The 24,766-nt window shown below is 46.2% G+C and overlaps 1 protein-coding gene and 1 long non-coding RNA gene across 7 annotated transcripts in view; one reads left to right on the forward strand and one right to left on the reverse strand.

Annotated features, from left to right (window-relative positions):
* LOC138526138 (large ribosomal subunit protein uL2) overlaps nt 1-4,297 on the forward strand; it is a 41,195-nt gene extending 36,898 nt beyond the window's left edge. For all 6 annotated transcript variants that reach the window (XM_069636529.1, XM_069636526.1, XM_069636527.1 and 3 more), the window contains exon 6: nt 4,101-4,297. In XM_069636529.1, the coding sequence (XP_069492630.1) occupies nt 4,101-4,259 (159 nt within the window). In that variant the 3' untranslated portion in view covers nt 4,260-4,297. The remainder of the gene's footprint in view (nt 1-4,100) is intronic.
* Nucleotides 1-21,720, reverse strand: part of LOC138526140 (uncharacterized) — a 66,656-nt gene extending 44,936 nt beyond the window's left edge. The window contains exon 1 of the long non-coding RNA XR_011283508.1: nt 21,463-21,720. This is a non-coding gene — a long non-coding RNA (uncharacterized lncRNA). The remainder of the gene's footprint in view (nt 1-21,462) is intronic.
* Between the last annotated feature and the right edge of the window lie 3,046 nt (nt 21,721-24,766).

A 24,766-nucleotide genomic window follows, 5' to 3' on the forward strand; every position in this document is an offset into this window, starting at 1 on the left:
TCACTGCTCCACATCCTTGCGCATTGCTATCCACAGCGGCAGATAATTCCTTGCATAGAGCTCCCCACCCCCTGCTTGTTTATACACCCATATTCCCAAGTACCGAAAGTGCTCTTCCTGCACTTGGAACTGAAGTCCCTTCATATAAATCTATACCCAACAAGTGCCACAGACTTATCGAAATTAACTTTAAAACCTGATGGCTAACTGTATTGCTCCAAGCCATCCAAAAGGTGAGACATTGAATGCACCAAATCCGTAATGTTTAGCAGGGTGTTGTCTGCAAATAGGCTCATCTTATACACGCGCCCTTACTATCCTGTTTTCCGCATTCCCCTGGCCCATAGTTCTCATAATACATGCATAGTGCCACATTAAAGCTGGAACAGCTGCAACACTCTCCCATTCACCACCACCCTGGCTGTCGGATTAGAGTACTGGGCCGTGATCCTTCTCCTCCCAGTCCTATTACTGAAATGTAACCCAAGGCCTATATTCGTCTGTTGCTACTCCTTCTCAGTGTCTTAAGGCCAGCAGTAGGGCGTCCTTCCATCACCGGAGAATTGAGAATGTAGAGCGTTTTCCACATGTCAGCTACCCGTCTGCAGTATAAACCCTGCATGTACTAAACCAGGGACTCTAGACGGGACGCTAACACCCTGGTGAAGATCTTTGTGTCCACAGTTAGTAATGAGATGGGCCTATATGAGGCGCAGCTGGATGAATATCCTTTCCCGTCTTCGTGATTACTGTGTTCAATGCTCAGAGGAATGTTGGTGCAATCGACTACACATTCACCACATACCCCACCCCAGAATTACACACCGCTAAGATGCCTGAGGGTTCGTAGCGCTATATAAATGCAAATGATTTATTATTGATATTAATCTGTGGTAAACCCATCCTCCCCAGAGCCTTTTCAGCCTTTAGCTTGCGGATTGCGTACCATCTGCTTACGCACCTCCCCGATGGAGATTGTATGCAGTTCCTGCCGCTTTTCTCTCATTTCTCGCAGAACTTCTCATATCTGCTTCCAGCTGTGCCTTCTGGGCCCCTAGCGCTTTCAATTCCCCCCTAGCCTGGCTTCAACTAGCTCACGCTCCCTTTTCTTCTGCACCCCTTCTGCAATAAACCCCCTTAATGTTGCTTTCGTTGCCCCCACCCCATGGCCACGTCCACCTCCCCATTATCATTGGTTAAGTATGCCCCTGTCTCCTCCCCCAAAAAGTCACGCAACACATCCATTACCAATTTATCGTTGCACCTCTAGCATGCTTGTCCCTTGGCAAGCACACTACCTTCCATTTCCCCCACCAACAGCGGTCAGACCATGTTATCTCTACTCTAGGCCCTGCTACTACCTCCTGCTGCTCCCATAGCACCAATAGCTTAACTATCCTGGTATAGGAGTGATGTGTATCCTCCCGGGACAGTGTTATGCTCCTTCCACACATCTACCCAGTGGTAATCCTGCAGCAGGTTCCTAAAGTCGACATTTTCTTTAGTCTCCACCCTCTGCACATCCCCATTCATTGACCAACAGTCCACTGCTGGAAAGCCCACTAGGTTAGTTCCCCCCCCCCCATATGTTGACCCCTTCCACCTAGCTCTCCACCACCCCAAACATCCTATGCAGGAACTTCTCCTGTCCTGGGTGCATACACTAGGGCTAGTGTGAACTGCACACCCTCATAGAGAACTTTTACCCACAAACCATCCCCAAGCCCCTTCTTGGCCTGTCACTTCCAGCTGTAATGATTTTGCCAATATACCTATTCCCTCCCTCCTAGCGGTCCTTATAAGGAAGCCCAGTATGTCTTGCCAATACTTAATTGGGGACTCCGCACCCCGTTTGTAAAAATGCTGTTTGCAAAACATATTGGCCATCGGCAACCTTTTGCTTTGGGAGTTTAGCCCCTTAACATTTGACAAAGCTATCCGAACCCAGCCAAACCCCATTTTCACATTGTTTGGTTTGTCGCCATGATTCGAGCCATACCTCTCCTTCCAAGTGATGTGGCCACAATGACTGTCTCAGCAGGGCTCTCCGCAGCCTGGGGCATCCCCGTCGGATTAGGTGGGGTTGTTCCATTCCATGATCGCCTGAACTGTGGCCTGTTCCTGAAGAAACCAGGAAGGAGGGTTTCTTGTACCATAGGCTTTAGGCCAAGAGGAAGACACTCATGGTGGTGCCCCTTCTTGTGGAAGGAGGGCCTTGCCTTCTTGATGAACCCTTGCACGGCTCTGGCCAAACAGGATAGGCTGGAGTAGTACCAGGTGCCGGAATCTGCACTGAAGTGCCTGAGGTTGCAACCATCGCTGTATTCTGTTTACATAGCTGCGAGGAAACTGTTGGATGTCCTCATCTTCTGTCCCTCACAGCGAGGCGAAGAAGATGGACTCCATGGGAAGGAAGGTGATTTGCAATGTGGCGTCTACCAGCAAGGAGGCCAACCGGGCCTGGTACAACTGGGGGCTGTAGTACAAGCTGGGTCCGATTTTTGGAGTGCCTCCATGATCAGATTCATTGCCCTCTTCCAGGAGGGGGAGGTAGCATTGGATCACACATCAGTGGTGCTGGACATTGCCAACATAGTGCCTTCGTCGCCAGGGCTGGATGAAGGCCACACATTTCTGCCCCCCAACCCATGCACCCTTTGGGGTGCCAGGCAACTAGGTTTGTCAGCGAGTGGGAAAAGATCACCTACAAATGGGTGCTGGACGCTCTTGCCCAAGGACATACCCTGGAGTTTGAGCACAGGGGTCCACGGATCCCCTCTGGTTTCTCCATACCCCGCCACCCAAACCCCCTCCCCCTCCCCCCCCCCCCCCCCCCCCCACGACTATTCCAGATACTTTTTGGTCGGAAGGTAAGGGGTGGTGCTGGAGGTGCATTGTAGACCTACGACGTCTGAACAAGTACCTCGAGTCTCAAATTCAGGATGGTCGCGTTGCAACGCATGCTCAGCCAACTGGAAAGAGGAGACTTCTTGATATTGCTGGACCTGGAGGACACTTACTTCCATGTCTGCTTGAAGTCTGCCCGCCCGAGTGTTCACAAAGTGCCTGGCACCAGTGGCAGCTCAGCTGCATCTGCAGGGGGATACATTTATACCTATACCTCGACTGGCTCATCTGGGCCCGCTCGAAATTTGGCCGTCAAGCTGCTGGTGGAGGGTAGCAGCCATTCTCGGGAAGGTGCAGCAGACGGCCACAGAGTGAACCATCTCGGCATGATGTCCTGCATCTACCTCATCCGTCTGCAGATGCGTCCTCCGGGAGTTGCTGAAAGTATCCAGAAACTTCACGGACACGCTGGATGACTAGTTCTGTCGGGCAGCAAGGTGCTGGGGTGGTTAACTCGCTATGGATGCTACCCTGGAAGGCTGGGGATCCCACACTTGAGTGTCTGCAAACCAGAGGCCTGTGGCTGCCTGAGAAGGATCTCCATATCATCCTGGAGCTACGGGAAGTGTTCTGGGCCCTCAAGCCTTTCCTTCTGTCTCTGAAGGGTAAGGTGGTGAGGACCTTCACGGACATACACCAGATGTTGTACATCAGGAAACTGGGTGACACTCTATCCCTGGCGCTCTCCAAGGAAGCGCAACACTTGTGGTCCTGGGCCGTCGGACAAGAGATTCCTCATCCCTCTTCACCTAGCAGGCATCAAGAACACCATTGCAGACTCCCTCAGCAGGGAGTTGGTCTCCTGCCACAAGTGGGAAATTCAGCAGGGCCCGGTGGACCGCATATTCGCTAAGTGGGGCAGGCCTGCAACGGCGGCAAACTCCAAATACCAGACGTTTTCCTGCAGATGCCACCAACTGAGGAGCCTGGGGGGGGGGGGGCACATTCTCCTTCCCATGGAAAGGGGTGTTTCTTGAATAAGTGTATCCGAACTTGTGGGTGGGAGCTTTCTCTGCTTCGGGAAATCAGCAAATTACATTCCACACTCTATTGTGTTTTACTTGAGCAATGTTGTTGTGTGCATGTTTGGGTGGGGGGTGGACTGTGGCTCTAGCATGTGCATTTTGTTTGTTCTAAATAGCCATTTAATTTGTATAATTGTAACTAAACATTTTGATCCGTTTTCCTTTCAGCCTGTTGAACATCCCTTTGGTGGTGGTAACCATCAACATATTGGTAAACCTTCAACAATCAGGAGAGATGCTCCAGCTGGTCGCAAAGTTGGTCTTATTGCTGCTCGTCGTACTGGCAGACTGCGTGGTACAAAGACTGTGCAGGAAAAGGAAAATTAAGTCCATTGTCCCAAAAAATAAACGCTCTGAAAACATGATTGTTCTTCTGATTTAATGTCATTTTGTACACCATAGCAATAATCCACTAGGTATGTTGATTGCAGGAGGGAGGGCTACACAATAAATATATTCTGGTTCTGTATACCTTCAAGTTTATGTTTTGGTACTCATATAGGGCTCTGGCGGTTCTGTAAATGAAAAGGTGGGATGGGTTAGTAAGCTGAAGAGGGAGGATAGGATGGTGAGAGGGGTGGTGTACTGTTGGCAGCTTCAACTCTAGACACTGGGTGCTGAGCTTTGGTGCGAATATTGGATCAGTGTCCGTCTGCTGTTGGTGCGGCTTATGTGTTGTGCGTGCAGCTTGTTGCGCAAGAGATGGTTGTGTGAGGTTTTTTGTGAGGTATGCAGAGTTAGTTTGAGCTTACATTAGTGGGTTATATTTAACATGCTACCATTCACAGTTCTGTCTGTGTAGTAGTTGCTGATCTACATAATTCCTTGTAAGTGTGGTACATGCTAACATTCACAATCCTATGTAGATACAGCACAGGCTGATGTTCTCAGAATGCTGACCTAGTGAGAAGTCTTGCCTACACTGCAGTCAAAAGCCTTGTGGTTGCAACTAGGTAGGGTCAGCACATTTTTCATTATGCCCACTAAATGTCTTTTAGAAAATATTCTTTTGAAGTTTTTGGAGTTGTGCTTTAGTCTGACACTTTTCCTCAATTCTCAAGGAATCTTCCTTTTTGTGGATAGTTTGAATTTTGTGAAACTGCTGCTTTTTATTATTGCTACTGTATAGCCTTCCACGAATTAACATACAAAATAAACTGACCTAGTGTTGGTAAGGATTCAGTCTTCCCCAACCCCTGTAAGGGTGTTTAATTACGTTCACCAGAGTAAATACACCCCTCTAGGGAAGTAAGGCCAAGAGTCTCTTGTAGGGATAACACATTTTATCTTACAGAACATGAGTATGGTAGCAACGAATTCTGCTCCCTGTCCCTCATCCGTTCCTTTCTCCTGCCACATTGATGCCAGGCAGGGGTTTATATACTCCTGGCTTGCTGCAGTTGTCACTGGACATAGGCATTGCTCATCCCAAACTGTCCTGCTTCCATACAAGGGATGCTCAAAAGTCTTCCTTTCTTCGTTGTCAGCGATTTCTGTCAGGACATGCTACACATTTTTATAGCTGATGCAAGAATACACTGTAGCATTTATATATAAAAACATTTTCCTGTCATGCTCTCATATTTCACTCATACTGTTTTTATGTGGCCCTGTAATTTCCTTCAAATCTTATTCCCATAATTCTGCATGTTGTGCATCGAGCCTTAGCCTGCATGGGCTTTTGACAGACCGCAAACAGATGGTGGATCCCTTTGTGCTAGCACGGACAGAGTGTTTAAGCTTGCAGACTTATTTTTAGCACAGGCTGCATTCTTTCTGGCAGAGAGCTTGCCTCTACCATGTTCTAAGATTTTCGAAATGCATAGGATTTGACATTAACATTCATTCAGCTAATGGTACCTTATATTTAAATAACTGCCTTAGTTAAGTGCCTGCCCATGTCTGTGTGCATGATTACATTTGCATAAGAGCGTTCCAATGCCCCAGCCACCTCAACACCCCTCCTCCCCTCAAATGGGGTCCCTTGTAGTGCCAAGAAATCCTAGCTATATAGCGCTTGCAGTGCAGGAAGACACTAGCTCCTTCCCAACGCCCCCAAGCGCTTTAAAGTTACGCAAGACTTCCTCAAGGCACTATAATGGACTGGGAAGGTTCTCTAATGCAAGCATAATCGGACACTAGCACTGAAGGTAATTGTCTACAGAAGGATATAAAAGGGTTAATTAACTATTGGATAGATTTGTAATGTTAGATACCAGCCATTGTACAAGCTTAGTTATGTAGTGGAATCAAACTTCCCCCCTCATCCCCAGAAGGAATGTGGCCTGTGCGATCTAAATAGACCACTAAAGTGTGCAGTGTTCTTCACTATGGCCGAAGCACAAACTGACTCACCAGGTGTTCACTGGCTGTCAAGGGTTTATGCAGGTTAATAATGGGACTTGCATGGGTTGTGCGGCAAAGTGCAGAATGACATTTAAATATGAGTCTATTGTGGAGGAAACTACAGACCCCGATAATGTGAGCAGGATGAGTGGAATATGGATGAAATGTTTGTACATGGATAACAATGTTTCTGATGCTTGTTAAACTGCTTGGAAGCGCATGGTGTGCATATAGTCAGACATTTAGTGGTATTTGGCGAGTATTGCAGCTTTCTCTCCGAAAGGGGGTGTGGCGAACACTACCCCTAACGTGACATGTAGTGTACCCAAAATTCCTCACGCGTCAAGGTCCCTCACATATTTCATCTCCACGCAACTAGTTGGTTGCCTTATGAGGAGCTTGCAAGAGTTGTTTATTGCTCCATTTACTACTTTGTCCCACAACCGTGGTCGTCTAGTCTTCGCTGCTGCTTTTCAATGACTACTTCGTGGACTCCTACACCAAAGCTGCACTGCTGTTCTGCGACTGGTGCATTGATCGATCTCATCTCTGTTGACCGCATTGGCGCGACCCTCCGGCTAGGCCCTCACTGGCTCACCCATTAAAGAGTGGATAGTCTTTAAAGCCTTGCCTTAACCTTGCACCACTGTACCTGGCTCAGAGTTGTGAAGCTTGTTTCAGCCAGACCCACAATAATTGCCTATACTAACAGGATTTCCATTCCTAAGACCCCGAGAATGCGTGCAGGAGGATCCAGTTTCCCAGTCATGGCAGCGATGCATCACATTTAGCCTTCCGGAAAGCAATAACCATGCTGTTTGGCTAAATATCTTTGGCACCACTGTCCTATGAAGACTGCATATTCCAGTCTTCCTGTTCTGTATTTTCAACTGCAATGTAAAACAAATATAGCCACCTTTGTGTGTTCCTTGATATAGTATCATTGCAAGGATGTATGCTCACTGTAACCAAGAGCCAAGTATCCCTCCAAGACAATTTCATGCAACAGAGCTTCTATGCCCTTGGGCTGCTAGTACACTTTACAGATATAAATAATGGAGAGTAGGGCCCTGGGTTGATTATTTTTCGAGAATGCGTTTCCTTTTCCCTTCTCTTACCCTCTTTGGTCTGGCTGCTGTTTACCTCTGCTATGGAGAGCGCACCCTTTAGTTTGTTGTAATGGAAAATTCCCATGGAAAAACACCCATCACTGTTGCAATAGGTGTTTACCTCATGACCACGACGAGTGTTCTTGTAAATCCTGCAAAGTTTCGTCCCAAGACATTAAAGGATAGGTGGACAGAGCTGTGGGTGGCCTACGCAATGCAGGGTGACAGTTGTTTCAGGCCCCCATCCCCCATGCTGGCACTGTCTCTTTGAATGATGACGACTCCAGCGGCAGCCATGGCTTCGACCTGGAAGCCATAGATTTTTCAGTGGAACATTCTGGTTCCCAGATGCCACTGTTATGGGGAGTTTACACCCTGTTGACCAGGGAACACACGCACCACCTAAGGCAAAACACACAACCCTTAAGGCCTCCTTGATGGACATGTTGAAATGCTAACGGGCCTGCCAAAAACGTTGATGGTTCCTGCTGAACCTTGCAGCTTGGCGCCCTCCTCGCAATTGTCTTTTCGGCATGCAACTGGGTTTTCCTCTCACACAGGCGTTCCCATAAAAAAAGCACACTGCTACTGACGCGTCGTCCAAGAGTGCACTCGCACCTACGGCTTCGGTGGAAACTGCAACTGCGATGACTCCTCAGGCGCGTCAAAACTCAGCATTCAGCCACTGAAAATACATTAGTCTTGTGGCTGTTTTGACAGCGGAACAGCCCTGAAGCACCCCTCTAGTCAAAAGTATCCCGAAGGCCCCCAGCAGCCTATATACCTCTACAGGGCTTTATCAAGTCAATATTCCCCCTTCTGAACAGCCTTTCCCTCCTCCAGACACCTGCTTCATCCCTGTGGACCAGATGGAGATTTGAGAATTATATGATTAATGTTTGGAAGGAACAAGGGTCCTCCCAAAACCTAAGCGCTTTAGAGTTGGGAAAGACTGCTTTAAAGTGCTATAATGGACTAAGGGGTGGGGGGGAGGGGCACTGGGAAGGCTATTGTGCAAACATAATCGCGTACAGACATAAGCAAACACTGAAGAAAGTAGGTATTGTCTAAATATAAGGCACAATTAACTTGGCTGGATAGATTTGTCAGATCCCAGGCATTTTAAAATCTTAAATGCTATAGAGGGAGTGGAGCTCCTTCCCAGAAGGAATCCGGCCTGTGGGGATCTAAAAATTGACCAAAGGCGCTTATGCAGTGTTCGTCACTGGGCAGCACACAGTGACACACCAGCTGTCTACTGTAGGTTCCATGCAGGTTAAAAATGGGAATTGCATGTCATTTGTCCCGTTCTGTATTTTATCAAAGTGTGAAGGAGACTTGCAGGGCCTAGAAAAGGTGAGCAGGATGAGTGGAATATGGAGAAAGTTTGTACACAAATATTTAGTTCCCCCTGGGCTAGGCCTCAAGGTTTTTAAAAGCCTGCAGAGCTGCAGTATGTTTTTACATTGGAAGAAAGCATGAGCTACAGTGTATTCTTGCGAATTGAGTGCCATTGGCGAGTGCTTTTCTGCTGTGCCTCGCTAGCTATGTACTGACTACGTTCTGCGTTGCCGGGCTCCACCAGACTCTTAAAACGGCTGACCCCTCTCAACGTTAACTGCACTTCTAAGCACCGCCCACCATTACCAAAAATTGCTATAAAACCCTCTGGCCGCTTGCATTGAGTGCCATTGGTGCGTACTGTTCTGCTGTGCCTTGTTAGCTCTGCACTGCTGACTACGTTCTGTTGCTGAGCTTCACCAGACTTGTAAAACTGCTGACGCCTCTCCACATGTAAATATTGATGTTTACCCTGCTTAAGTGTGAAGGCAAGACTTTATTTACTTCTGTACAGTCCACTTCTAAGCCCTGCCCACCGTTACCCAGAAGTGCTATAAACCCTATGGCTGCACACATCGGAGCGCCATTAGCATGTGCTGTTCTGTGGGACAGCAAACATTGCTCGCCATAAGCTAGTCGAGCTGAGATCACTGCAATTTGTCTCTGGATATTTCACAGCTTTGGAATTGAGTGAGCTGACTGATTATACATAAAAAAAAAAACACTAACATGCCAATACTTGCTTCTGCCTTATTGGTCACTTTGTAAGATTGCATTGTAACTAATGAATGGAAAAGGAAACTCGCAAAAATTGCGCGTTCTAAATCATTAACAGATATAAGACATTTGGTTTCTGAAGCACAACATGCTCTGATGGTAACAAAACATTGTTGTAATACAACCGATCATATCTCCAGTAGTACAGTGTGGAATATCTGCATGAAATTAAAATAAGCCCCAACATCGACCCTCAAATATCAGATAAAGACATTCATTCTCAAGCAGGCCCCTAGCCAAAAACCATGAAGAGCAAATCATTCAAGCTGACCAAGATGAGTATATCTGAATGCAACCTGACAATTGCTATGATACTGAAAGCAATGGACATATCAACCTTTATTATTCTCCGAAATCATAAATATCTGAAGCAGTGAGTCCTTACCACATGAGGCACTTAGTAGTTTACTTTAGTTAGACCTTGACAAAAAGATGCTGCTCATCAAATTGATTCAGATATTCAAAATCTGAAAGGGAAGACTGAGAAATCATTAACCCTTTCTCCTACGACCAAGTAAAACTGAGAACCGGCGGAAGAACTTCAAATATCACAAATTGTATTTAAAACAGATTGGATCTCCTTTGCACATGGCAAATGTATGCCACTACCCAATACTTTACCAGAATCAAGACTAAGCCATCACTAACACAACAATTCTGTTGGATACGTCGTTTGTGAAGCCCACTCCTAGAACATCCTTTGGCAGCTGCTGATTCCTACATAGGAAATAACCTTAGCCGTGATGAATAATGGATTATATAGCCTAACTAGACTAAAAAATCTTGGGAGAAAAAAACAGGAACAAATAACATTGCAACCAAACTTGATCCGCGAAATAGCTTGCTCCTATTATATGGAAAAAACTACTTGAACAAACTTGTGCAGTAAGCTATCTGCCAAATGTGATGACCTGATGGCAAATAGAGACCAATCATTCACGAGTGCCGAAAAGTGGTGACACACACCTAACCATGAACAATCTTACGATTTCTCTGAGCATAAGTGCTCAGCAAAGCTTAATGGAACATCCAGACATGCCTAGCCTTGATATTGTGGAGCATGAATCTGAGGAAATCTTTGCAATCAAATGTGCTCACAAGGCAATTGGCAGCATTGAAACAATTGGACCAACTCAAGAATCAGTATTTGAGGTATTTACCTGACGACAAAAACAGGAAAAAAATACATGAAAGGACAAAGTTATGATAAAATACAAAAAAAGAACAAAATGACTGTCCCTATTAATTCCATAAGTGCACAACCATAAAAATGACAGCACAGAAAAAGCACAGCTAAGAACACAAGTTGAAAGATCAAACTTGGAGCAAACCCTCAACAGTTGTGCGCACACATCAAGTAGATATGATAGACCAAGAGCTGATGAATCTCACCTACTCTACCACTACTAAACAAAATAATGAAGAACCCATTATTGCTGAAAGATGAGCATGATCAAATTCAAGACCTAGACGAACAAACCAGACCAGCTAGATCATGTTAAATGTTAAAGGTATTTGTACCGCGCACCGTCACCAACGGCATTGGTCCCCAGGCGGATCTGTAAACGATGAAGGTGGGGTGGGTTAGTAGGTTGAAGAAGGGAGTAGGATAGTGAGAGGAGTGGTGTTCTGTTGGCAGCTTCAACTCAGTATACACCGGGTGCTGAGCTTTGGTGCGGGGATCGGAGTCAGTCCGCGTGTGCTGTTCCGGCTTATGTGGTGTTGCAGTGTTGTGAAGTGCGTGCGGCTTGTTGTGCGAGAGATGGTTGTGAGTTTTTTGAGTGAGATATGTATGCAGAGTTTGAGCTTCTATTGGTTAGTGGGTTACCTGACCTTTACCAATGCTAGCACTCGCAGTTCTGAGGAGTGTGGCACTTGTTGGCCCTCACATTCCCATCTAGACGCGGCGCAGGCCAATCTTTAGGGCTCCATACAGGTGCGGTCATGCCAACATTCACACTTATCTAGACGCGGCGCAGGCTAGTGTTTAGAGATCAGTCCAGGTGTGGGCATGCTAACATTCACAACTCCATCCGAACGCCATGCAGGCTGGTGTTCACGGCTCTTGAGTGTGGCACATGCTAACGTTCATGTTTTTCTAGGCGCGGGCATGTTATCCTTCAATCGATCCTATCCAGATGCGGCGCAGGCCAACGTCTATCTAGATGCGTCTGCTGGTTGGGGTGTGTTTGTCTGGTACGTACGAGTGGGAGAGTCACTAGAGGGCTTTCGTCGGGTTCAAGGTATGTGGTCAGTCTCTGTAGCCTTCATTTGTGGCTGTTTTCCGTGGTGTTTTATGCTCTGTCGAGTGGTTGGTTCTTTGGCTTGAGTGTTTGTCCAATTTGAGAGTGGCCGAGGTTGGAGTTATTTTCATCATTGTTTTAATGTATGCGCACTGTAGTGCGTCTCTGTAGTGGTTTCCTGAATGCTAGGTGGTTTGTTGTATTCCGTATATTCTTAGGTAGGTCGTTCCAAGTTTTGGGTGCCTGGTGAGAGAAAGACGATGAGTTTTTTGTTCTGTTGTAGTGTTTTGGTTCCAGGCGTATGTCGGTGCTTGATCTTAGTGTTCTTGTCGGTTGATGTAGGCGTAGTTTGTCGCTTAGGAATTCTGCGCCTTGTTTGTGTATTGCTCTGTGTGATGCATGGCCTTGAACTTTATTCGCTGTTTCAGCGGTAGACAGTGTAGTATTTTTAGCGCGGGTGTGATGTGTTCTCTTTTGGGTAGCTTGAGGAGGAGTCTGGCTGCTGCGTTTTGTATGCGTTGCAGTTTTTTAGAAGTCGTTTGGGCATGCCCAGGTATAGGCTATTGGCATAGTCTACTCTGGACATGATCAGAGCGATGATGGTAAGTGTTTTGTTGGCGAACGGCAGGAACGGTAGGATCCTTTTGCTGCTCGCAGGAGGAAGAAACATTTCTTAATTACCGAGTTTACTTGTGGCTCCAGGGTGAGGTTGTTATCCATCAGGACCCCTAGGTTTTTTACAGTTGATGATGGTTCTGGTGTGGTGCCGAGCTCTCTTGGCCAGGGGATGTAGTTGATGTCTCCTCCCATTTTTGAAACAATCATTATCTGTTTTGCCTGGGTTGATTTTGAGATGGTTGAGGTTCATCCAGTTGAATGTCACAAAGGCAATTCTCTAGTGTGGTGTTTTTTTTCTCGAGTGTCTTGTATGTTGAAGATTATTTGAGTATTGTCGGCGTAGTTGTAGCATGTGAGGCCGTGTTTATTGATGAGTTTGATTAATAGGTACATGTAGATGTTGAATAGAAGTGGGGAAAAGGATGATCCTTGTGGTACTCCGCACGTGGAGACTCTGGGTTTGGATTTACATTTTCATCCATATTGTTTCTGTTCTGTTAGGAAGGATTTGATGCATAGTAGGGCAGTGTCTGTTATCCCTAGTCCTTCAAGTCTCTTTGAGGATGGCGTGGTTAACAGTGTCGAAGGCTGCAGACATATCAAGGAGAATCAGGGCGGTGCTGTTGTCTGAGTCCGTTTAATTTTAGGTCGTCCCATATTGAGGAGAGCTGATTCTGTTCCTCTCATAGGTCTGAAGCCAACCTGTGCCTGGTCTAGTAGGCAATGCTCTTCTATGAAATCTTGGGTTATTTGGTAGACGTACGTTTATAGCAATTTGGCTATGTAGGGTATGTTGGAGATGGGTCTGTAGTTAGATGGGTCCTCCACGTTTCCTGTTGTCTTTAAGTAGTGGCTTGATGTAAGCCGATTTGAAGGCCTGCGGTACTTTGCCTGTTGAGATTGAGAGGTTGGGGAGATTCCTGTGGTATTCCATGGGGGTTCCTTGTTTGAGAATTGTTTTTGTATATGTCCGGGGGGCAAGGGTCTTCAGGAGAGCCCGATTTGCTGCTTTGGTTTACCAGTTTGACGAAAGCCTCAACTGATGTGTGTTCCTAGTCTGTGTCGGTGGGGTTTGAGCGTGAATGCTTGGTTTGTTTTGTATGGTGTGTTGGATGGAGGTTATTTTGTTTTTGAAGTGGTCTCCGAGCCCTCGCAAAGTTTCGTCGATGGGATTGGCGTGGTGTTGCAGGCCGGTGGGTTTTTTATTTCGTTTATGATTTTGAATAGTTCTATTTGAGTGTCTGGTGCTCTGGAGATTCGGTTGTCGTAATGTTTCCTCTTTGCTTTTTGTATTTCCTTTTTATATGTGCGGATCTGTTGTAGGAATTTCAATTTGTTTGCAGTGGTGGTGTTGGTCCTCCATTCAGCTTCTAGTTTTCGGTTTTTCCTTTTCATGCCGTTGAGTAGTGGGGTGAACAATTTTGCTGTAGTTTTCTTGCGTGATGGGGTGAAAGGCTTTTCTTTTGTCTAGGTCTGCTTCTTCCATGATTGATGCTTGTGGTTTGCTGCTTTCTAGGAGCTCGGTTAGGTTGGAGTTTTTATGGTTCTCCAATTTCTTTTCATCACGGTGGGTTGTTTTTCTTGTTGCTTTTTTGTTGGAGCGGCCGTTGTGATTATGAACGGAATAATGAGGTGGTCGCTCCAAAGTATTCGCATTTGTCGATGTTTAGTGGATCATCCATTTTGATGGCCAGTTCCTTGTGGATATCCCCCCCGCCCCCTCTCTTTTGGATTTTCCGTTTGTTTGGATGCATTTGAAGTATTCAGGCAGTTGTTGAGGGTGATCTTGTAGTTGTCTAGCCATGTTTCGGTTACAAATAGGATGTCTATGCCTCCTTCTGACAGCAGGTCGTATATTTCTGTTCAATGTTTGGACATTGACCTTGCGTTTATTAGCTTATAGTGGATTCTCTGGGTGAGATTTTGTTTTGAGGTTATTTGTTCGAGTTTGTAATTCTCTGTTCGTGGAGTTTCTGCAGCTGCTTCTTCATTGAAGCGGTCTAGTAAGTTGATAACAGGGCTGACTAGTTTTGGTGTTTCTGCTGTGATGCTACTCGGATGAAGTTCAGCGGTGGTTTCTTCATTGGGTCCGATTGTTGGGTGGGGGGGGGTGTTGTTGGTACTTTGCCGTATTGTGCAGGGCGTAGTGGGAATTGGTGTTGTCCCTCTGTTCTTGTAATGTAAGGGGTAATGGGGTCGGAGCCCTCCCACTTGTTGATTGCCCCATCTTTTTTCCGCGTGTGTCAAGAAATTCTTTGCATGTTTCGAGGTTTCCGTGTTGGGGTGTCGGTATACCGTGGTTGTTACGAGGTAATGTGAGGTATAAGGATTTTTCTCTTGTGGTTGTGGCTGCTTTAGGTGTGTTTTCTTGCAATGGGGCTGTTTCTTGTGGGTTCTGTCGGTGTTGTGTGTTTGCGTCTTTTGTTGCTCTATCTTCTTTCTCTGCAATTTTTTCTGGTACGGGCCATTTTCCAGTCTAGGTGCAGGCGTAGTGTGGTAGTTGGTCCTCTATTCTATGCTGTGTGGTCGCAGTAACCTCGGTTGCTGTCTCTGGGTACTCTGGGGTGTTCTCTGGCTCGGTGTTGCTTTCTGTCGGTGGGTGGGGGGGTGTATCCTAAGGGTACACTGTCGGCGGGGGGGGGGGGGGAGGGGGTTTGTTGGCAGTCTGCTGGTATGGGATTTGATTGAGTTAGGTAGTGGTGGGTTTCCGGGATTGGTAGGGTACTGAACTAAGCGCAGTTAGATTATTTGAGAGACCTGTATAGTGGGTGTGAGTCCTATCAGTGTGATCTAAAACATCCTACACAGCAATTTGGGGAGAGAGCCCCTGCTAAATTTGGGGCCTGTATAGTGGGAGAGGGGCCTATCAATGCAGTCTAAATATCATACAATTCAATTAGGAGACAAGACCCCTACTATAGTGGGAGAGAGGCCTACCAGTGCAATCTAGTCATCATACAGTGCAATTGGGAGACAGAACCCCTGCTAAATTTGAGAGACCTGTATAGTGGGAGAGAGGCCGATCAGTGCAACCTCATACACAGCAATTTGGGGAGAGAGCCCCCGCCAAACTTGAGACCTGTATAGTGGGAGAGGCGCCCATCAGTGCAACCTAAACATCATAAACAGCAAATTGGGGAGAGAGCCCCTTGAGACCTGTATAGTGGGAGAGAGGCCTATCAATGCAGTCTAAGCATCATGAAATGCAATCTTTTTTTTTTTTTTTAACTTTGGGTTTGGTAAGTGGCTCGGAGTCTGGGGTAGAGTGGTTGCTCTAATCCGGACCCAGGCCACTCCTACCTTGCTGGTCCTTGTGGATGATGGTTGACGGCTGGCCCCTGCTTCCCCTGCAGACACCGGCTGACACTTCTTGGATCCGCCTCTGTTGGAGCCGCCCTTGGGGCTCTTAGCCGCAGGGGGCTGCCCTGGGGGGGACCAGTGATAAAGGCTGGGAGGACCAAAGAGCGGGGCTGGGCGGGTCGGGAGGTGGAAGGGGAGGAGAGCCTGGGTTGGTGAAAAGGCAGTGAGCGCCTGCAGCGCGGGTCACTAGTCCCCTAACACGGAAGGGGATGAGCCAGCCAATCACGGGCGGTGGGCGGGTTGGGAGACGGGAGGGAGCAGGGATGCACTCGGGGAAGGATGCGTGTGCGGGGGGGCTTTGCAGGTGGATTGTGGCCCAAAATGGTGGTCGGGGCACAACACTCACCTGCCGAGGTTTGAGAAGGGCAGGTTGTGCCTGCAGCGTGGGTCGCTAGACCCCTAACACGGAAGGGGATGAGCCAATCACGTGCGGTGGGCGGGTTGTGAGGCGGGAGGGAGCAGGGACACGCTCGGGGAAGGATGCGTGCGCGGGAGCAAGGGGGGGCTTTGCAGGCGGATTCTGTGGCCCAAAATGGAGGTCAGGGGCACAACACTCATATGGCTAAATATCCCCAATCAAGAAGAGCAATGTTTCTTAACCTTGGATCAAAAAAGGTTAGCAATCACAGGAATACTAACACTGCTCTGTGGGGGGAGAATAAAAATGAAAGCAAGATTTTGGCAAGCAAGAAAAATATACGTGAGCGAAGCGATGATGCTCATACGGAAGAAACCCAATCAAAGAAATTATACAAGATAATTCAAGTCAATGAGAACCTGGTCATATCCATGATTGACAGAAATTAGAACGAGCTTTCCCATAATAGAACCTTGATTCTGATGAGTTTCCAGGCTATTGCCGAGCTAAAATTAATTGAATCAAGACATTGAAGCAATTTGTATCAGTAAAAGAAAAAGATGGATACAGCAACATTAGGAATTCCTTCACAAATCGTTAAAGAATGATTCTTGAGTGTCAAAGGGCTTTTAGCCAAACAGAGCTTTGACTTGACATTAAAAAAACAGAACTATAAAAGATAGGGATGAGATCAATGCGAAATGAGAGAATATGGAGGAAAGCAAACGAGAGGACAAGACGTACTCATACACTGAAGGAACTGGAGGCAATTACAAGTGCCAGGTTTTTTGTGAATCCAAAAATCCACTCCGCGCACTACAAAATGTACATGGCTCAAAGAAGCAATTAATACCAACCATTCTACAAGTAACTAGAGCCAAAACAAGATGTCCCCTCCCCCCCCCTCTTCAAGATTATAGTATGGACAACTAGGGATTTCATGCATTTATTGAAGGAAAGTTCAAAACATCAATTGGGCAACTACAATCTTATCCTTATGAAAGAAACATGGATCACGTCACAACCTACCATATTGAATATGAAACCTGCTGGAATCCTGCTGTTAAGCAAGATGAAGGAAGACCAAATGGCTGGTCTGCTAGCAGCCCTGCAATTAGGTTCTTGTGGCAAACGGACGACCTAGCAAACCCCACATCCGTGTGTACAATTCCTCAAATTAGAATTTTTGTAGAAAAAAATCACTCGGCTGCACAAACTGCAATCAAATTTGTATTGGAACTTCACCATTCTATCCAATGTATCATTGATGCTGGACATCATGGAGAATGAACCGCATCACAATACCATTATCGCTGGGAACTTGAATATAAGATGCATTCATTGCACAACAAATTGCGATCACCAAAGTGCAACAGATGGATGGCAATGATGGCGGAAAGAAACCTCACCATCCTCAATGGCACAATTCAAGGTGACAATATTCCTAAACCCACTTGGAAAAGAAAGTTCTACCATAGTAGACTGTCTTTATATCCTTGCAAGAAGTTGTGTCAGTAACTTCATGATCAACTGACAGCGACCACATCATGCTGGAAACCACACTGAAGAAAGCCATCAACCCAGCAAAACAATTTTAAATGACTGATTTGATGTTAAATAATGAAGCAACAGGATCAAGTGGTCAATTGCCAAAATAGTTTCACTTAATGAAAATGACAAGGGAATATAGCATCTTCAAAAGGAAAACTACCAAGCAAAAACCACCTGTATAATCACTTCCTGGCAATGTTCCAAGAAAAAACTCAAAAGAACTGCCCAGAAATTATACACAAGCATGTAAATGACCCTAAAATCAGATTATTAAAAGCAAGCATTGAGAGAATTAAGCAATCTTAAATCCTTCAAAAGAAGAGCAACAAAGAAACAGCCAATATAAAAATCGTGACACAACTGAAAGCTGTGACCACAAAAGTGATGGGTGGAAGGTTTTGAATGAATCTGAACCACTGGCAATTGCTCTGGGCAACCTTCCAAACCACTGTTTTTTTTAGCCCGTCTGTGCCATTGCAAAAGGGGTCCAGCCATCTGCAAGTCAGTCATCTGCTGCCATACTGTTAGTCTTTTTGCCCTCACCACTTAAGAGGGTATGATTAGAGAACAGTGGTAGGAACACAGATTATCTGCCTACGTATGTACAAAAGAGTCTAAATTGTACACCTTTTTTGTAATGAGAGCCGTATATTTATGTATACATGTCAGTGTCTAAATGAAAGTACAGTATGATGTAGTTTTTATATTGATGCATTGTAATTAGTGAATGGTTTCGATTAAATATTAAAATGTTTATTTTTGGATGACACATGGCTATCCGCCCTCTTTCTAATGATTAAGGGGTAAACATGCATAGGTCTATAGGCATCTATTGACTCGCCACTGCAGAAGAACAATAGGAAGCTGGTCTGTGGGATTTTGTATGTTTTGTTATGGAGGCCTGTACAAGATGTGGATGTTGATGGTACTGTTGGGGCAGATGGTACTGTTTGGGGAGAGCGTAAGCTTAACTGATAGGATATCGGCCTTTCCATCCCATGGACTGGGGTCTGATATTATGATGGAGAGTGAGTCTTTGTAGATAAGGGCGACACCACCTCCCATTCTATCAGATCTAACTTGTCTGAGGATGGCGTAGCCAAGGGGCAGCGCTAATGTTATAGCTGGGCATGAGGCATCATTAAGCCATGTTTCAGTGATGCTTAGTAGGTCTCATGTGTGGATAGTAGGTAATTTATCTCTAAGGCGTGAGCACAGAGTGAGCGTACCTTCAGAATTGCGTATTTGAGAGGTGGTTATTGCGTGATTTAGCTTTCTTCAATTTGGGGGGTGACGATGTGTGTTTACCGTGATGTGAGAGGGGTAGGGTTTGTGCAGCTGTTGGAGCAAGGAGTAGGTGAGGTGCGAATGTTTAATCTGGTGTTCCTTGAAGGCAGAGGTGTGGGTGCGCATGGTAGGTGTCTGAGTAGTGTACGGGTTCTGAGTCTGTGGAGTCTAAGTGCTGGAATGGGAGGGTGAGATTGTGTGATGATATGGTCTAGTGTAGTGAGGTATGAGTGTGAGGCGCATGGTGTGGGAGTGTAAAAGTATAGGGACCATGATTGAGATGGCTATGGCATAGGTTATCAGGATTGCTGAGAAGGGAACAGCAGTGAAAGAGAGGGTGTGTGCTTATGTTGCGAATATTGTATGGTATCTTGGGTCACATGATGGTAGGAGTTGCTGATATAGGTGCGAGCAACTAATGTGTCAGAGGTATTAAAGTGTGGCCTTGCCGCTAGTGGAGGTGCAGGTCAGTATTGATAGGTGACATTGGATTGGGTGAGCATACTTTCAATAATATAATAGACGCATGGAAAAGACAGTAAATACATACAGGTAAGTATTTCGTTAGAGCTACCGTTATGGCAGTCGATAATGGTACAGAAATATGTCTAAATTACCCTAGAAAAACTGGTGTGAATAAGCATTTAACGCTGTGTTTCAGAGTGCTCCTATAATTCTACTCAAAAAAGGCACCTGCGTCTGCAGCAACGTCTGAGTCTGGATCGATTGGAAGGAGTGTCTTTTAGACGACCCAGTGGCTAGCTTGCAATATTGGCAGCGTCTGGGTCCAGGTACATCTTGCGTGTGTTTGAGATTGCATTGGGTGATACACAGTGCCTGATGGCGATGGTACTGCTAGGTTAAGGGCACTAGTGCAGTAGAGGTGTTGCAGTGCCATACAGAAGATAGTGGGTGATGTTAAATACCTGGGGGGCAGGGCGATGCGGCGAACGGCGTCCACCAGCGGACAAGGCCTTTTTCCTCTGGCCTTCTTCCAGGTGGTTGGCTCTTTCCGCCTGCTGGTGGATGTCTTGCCAATAGATTTACTTGGGTTGCCTAGCAACTTGGGCGAGCCTCGTTTTGAGGCTGCGCTGGCCATTTTGGGGCCAGGCATGGCATCAAACAAAGCAGCAAACGGCTGATCTGGGCAAAAACAAACACCGTGTTGCAAATGGGCAGTGGCGTCTGTGTACAGCTAAGGCAATCCTGCAATCTAGTGCATCCAAACGATGAGAGAAAGCGCTGATACCTCAGGAGCAGTGCTGGATCATGTTGTGTCGTGATGTGCTCGCAGGGCAGTCTGGGCTGCAGGAGCTAAGTGGAGGGCTCCTGCCCTCAGTCGCACGCTGGATATGGTGCTGGAGGGGCTCACCACCCCAGGTCTAAAAGGATGACTTGAAGAGGCCATCCTGGAGTCATCCGATGATCATCGAACTACATTAGAAGTCATTTCCACATCATCAGAAGTCCTCAGGCTGTTAAAGTCATCAGCAAATGTCTCAGAATGGTGGGTGATGATTTGGGGATGAGCTTAGATGACTTGCGGATGATTCCAGCATCATCCCTATTTTAGAAAACTCTTTGTTCCTGATGACTTTAGGATGACTTGCCGATTACTTCAAGAGCATCACCATGATGATTTGGGATGATTCTGGGATGACCTGCCGATTACTTCAGGAGCATCAACAGGTTTGCCCCAGATGATTCTGGGATGACCTGCTGATTACTTGAAGAGCCAAAACATGTTTGTCCCTGATGATTTGGGAATGATTCTGGGGTGACCTACCGATTACTTGACATGAAACATGTCTTGATGATTTGGGGATGACTTACTGATTACTTCAGAGCATCACAGAGTTTTTGGATGATTTGCAGACTAATACTGATTGTCATTTAAACTGCAACACCCAATGTAAAAGTGCTAAACCATTGACCAGGAATCACACTTAAAAAGCATACATGGCACAGAAATAGTTTTCTTGCAGTAAAAAGTGACTGGTCACAAATGTCCCCAACACATATTTGGCGCTAGGGAACAAGTAAGGGAAACGCACCGTAAAAATACTAGCAGCACTTAATGGAAGAAGGGGTTAAACAAGTTGTGAATGGCCAGACAAACTATAGAACCCATCCCAAATGGAAGTCATGAGGCCTAAACATATCATGCACCTCCTGGGTGAGAATCCTTTGCCATCCAGTCAAAAGCAGGCACCCAGCACCCTCAAAATCCCCAATGTGGCAAGGGTAAAGCTTGAGACTATGTTGGGTGAAAATGGAAGCCATGAGGCCTAAACATAAGCATGCACTCCATGGGAGAGAAACCTTTGCCATCCAAGCAGGCCCGAGCACCCTCAAAATGCCCAATGTGGCAATAAGGGAAAGCTTGAGACCCAGCATAAAAAAAAACATTGCACACACCTGAAAGCCCCCCAAAAAAATCAAACGCAGCTGCCATGCTGGTCAAGTTGCTGCATGCATAGAGTTTTTCAATGGCGCACAAAATGCATATAGTATTCACAGAGCTGGATCGATGCACTCACCTGATATGCTGCCTGGACACTGAAACTGAGCTTCTGCTAAAAGAAGGCCTTATGTTGCTTTCATTGGTAATAGCACATAAATAAAGTCCATATGAGACCCGAGAGCATTGTGTGTTTGTTTAAAAGTTTGCCAACACTTTCTGAAATGCCTTTAAGGCGTCATGACGTAGGGGCGATTTTTCACATAGGATGCCTACGTGATGACGAAGCTGATGAAGACAATCATGGAGGAAGAAGGACTCCATGCCGTGCAGCGGCAGGTATATTTAGCTGCTGGTGCGCTTGATTTGTTCTTTCTATTTTGGAATTTTGCAGCAACATCTCGTTGTGCCTGTTTCGTGTTTGTCTGGTAAGCATTACACTCCCTCTCCCCACAAACAGAAGTGTTTTTGATAATTTCGAGCGATGGCCGCCATCATCCATGCAGCCCCTGTGTGCAAGTGTGACTAATATTAAGTGCTCCTCAGTGTATGCGATGTAACTGTTCATCGCGGGCTGCGGGTGTAATCGGTTTCTGTATGCTGCATACAAAGCAATTGTGGAATACGCTGTGCTTCTGTGCCAGCTATCAATTTCTTCCTGCATACACCGGACGCGTATTCTTTTTGCTTTTATGATTCATTGTCATTTTCATTCCTTAATACGAATGAACCTCGGCCTAGAAGGTGGTTCCTTTGATCTCACAAGCATGTTGGGGTGGAGGCTACGGTTCCTCACAGCATGCTGGAGTGATAAATGGAAGAAAGGGCAGGGAATTCTCCCAGTAATCCTGCGGGTCTGCCTGCCCGAGTCAGGTTATCCTAGCTCAGAATGATGGAGCTAGTGCTATAGTTCACATCCCGGAATCCCCATTGTCTAGGATCGCTCTAAAGGTTTTCGTCATAGTGTTGCAGATCGCACAGTCGACCCTAAGTTACTTCTGAACAGGTGTTTAAATATCGCCTTCTGTGTCCATGGGCTAACCCAGCGCAGCGCGTGCAGGGTCGCAGAGACTCCCCGTTTTAACTGGAAAGCTGCAAGTACCCAAAGGCAAAGTAATATGAGCTTAATCTCCATTGGGTTTGTAAATGTGCTTTCAAGACACACAACAAAATGTATTCAGTGATAATAATATCACCTACTTTTAGTCATTGTTTGATAAAGGTGTGCAGCCAGGGACGTCATTTCACCAAAATGCCTGGGGTAGGACATCACATGACCCTTAACATCTGATGACATCACAGGAAGTGATATAATTGGACCCCACCCAGAAGTGACATCACAGGAAGCGATGGAACATGACCTTTCACCACTCGATAAAACAGGAAGTGGCATCACATAGCATTGTTTCTAAGTACAGCATGAAAATTATGGGTTACGCTATCACTGTAAAGTGATATACATTTCATACAAGAATGGATCACCATATGTATCGTTAATATCAGTGTATATAGGCACATATTAACAAATCACTGTAATTGCAAGGAGATGCCCAAGGCCAAACGATAATGATGTGTTATTATATAGCACTTATGTTTAAGTGATTCATATAGAACAAATATACGTACAATATCACCCAACCTGTGTTGGTACTCCTTTATCAACCTCAGCAGGATGAAAGGCTGCGTTGACCTTGCTGGGAGTCGAACCTGCAGATCGCACACACTTTGCAGCAGCCAGCACTCAACCCACAGAGCTATTTTACCAGTTATAGCTATCAGAAAACCAGCCACTCCAGAAACAGAGCCACCTGCTGCTGGCCACAGCCCATGAGTCTGTTTAAAAAAATCAAAAAAAAAAATCGATTTTTATTTTTTAGGGGTACCAAGGGAGACTACAGGGGTAGCAAGAGAGACCTCAGGGGTCGCAGTTGCGACCCCTAAATGACGTCCATGCATGCAGCTAGTTAATAAAGAGAATTTCATTTAACTGTGCTGCTTAAAACAAAGGGTGTTTTTTTTTTTTAAAAGTGTCTCTTTGGAGAGTGTGGTTATATATGCTGGGTGAGCAGCAGATTATAGTAAAATATTTTTATTTTAAAACACTGTGTTCTATGTATAGTTATGCTATTCTGTTAAATGTGTTACTTTTGAGACCTAACCATGGCATTTTAAGTGGGCGCTCTTTCTATCTGCTTATTTTGTTGGGAGTAGGCTTGTTTTGGGCTTGTCTTGGAGGGGCGTGCAGCTTTTTTTATTTTCTCGGACCTGCACGGGCACAGCTGCTGTAAGCCGCAATGGCGGCGGAAGAATATATGGTGGTCGTGCTCGTGCTGGGAACCAAAATAAAAGTGGATAAATAGCACAAAAGGTAGGTGGGAGTGCACACGTTTGAGGGCACCCTTGTTTATGTCAGCGTGAGGGTTTGCAACCTACACTGGGGACTGGGTCGGATCTCGTCTCTCTGGACGCAATGCCGGATCACGCCACAAACATGGAGGGGAGACGCGGGAAAAGGCATCCAAGCCAGCTGAGTAGCTCAGTCAGGCAGGCAGAGAAGGAAGGCTCTCACGGGCCTGTTCTGAGGCCTGGCGAACTGATATAGCCGAGGAACAGAACGTGAGGGAGGATTGAAATAATGGAGTAACTGCAGTGAAGGGGGATGGGGGTAGTTGGGAGAGACGTGGTGTGTGATAGAAGGGTGTATGAGTCCGATGGGAGAAGTGGGCAGTTAAAGGAAAAGGGGGAATTTTATGGAGAAGGGGTGGGGAGCAATTGAGGCCGAAGGGCCTGGGGGCAGTTGAAGGGGTGGGGCGGTTTCGGGCATTTGTGCAAAATGGGGAGAACAGGATGGGGGCAGATAGGGAGCAGAGGATGTGGCAGTTGGAGAAGTGGTCGGGCATTTGAAGGGAGAAGGTGTGTGGGGCAGTTTGGGGAGAAGGGTGGCGGGTGCAGGTAAGGGCAACCCTCCTGATTTAGGCGGGAGACTCTATTTTTAAGTGAAAAATGGTGCTATTTTTCACATTCTCCCGCCAAAAATAATGATTTCCCCAATGCATTCCTATGGGGGAATTGTTGTCTCCCGATTTCTCTGTAGAAATCTACCTCCCGGCTCCCAGCGTGTCAGAATGTTGGCATGTATGCATCCTGTGGCTCGGCTGAGACAATTAAAAATGTAGTCTTCCTGTAGGTTGGGTGGTTATACTGCCCAGGGATGGGAGGCGGGGGGAGGGGGCTTAGATAAAAGCTTGGGGAATATATAATTCCTCGCGAGTGCACATTCAAGCAGCAAAGGTACATACTGTAACGAGGAAGAGTACGACTAAGAGTAATGAAGATTACTGCCATCACGTTTTTGGTGCATGTCGGAGCTAAGGGTGAGATTT

The sequence above is a fragment of the Ambystoma mexicanum genome, chromosome 7p (genome assembly GCF_040938575.1).
Source record: "Ambystoma mexicanum isolate Mex_15411 chromosome 7p, UKY_AmexF1_1, whole genome shotgun sequence".
In the NCBI taxonomy this organism is placed as follows: domain Eukaryota; kingdom Metazoa; phylum Chordata; class Amphibia; order Caudata; family Ambystomatidae; genus Ambystoma; species Ambystoma mexicanum.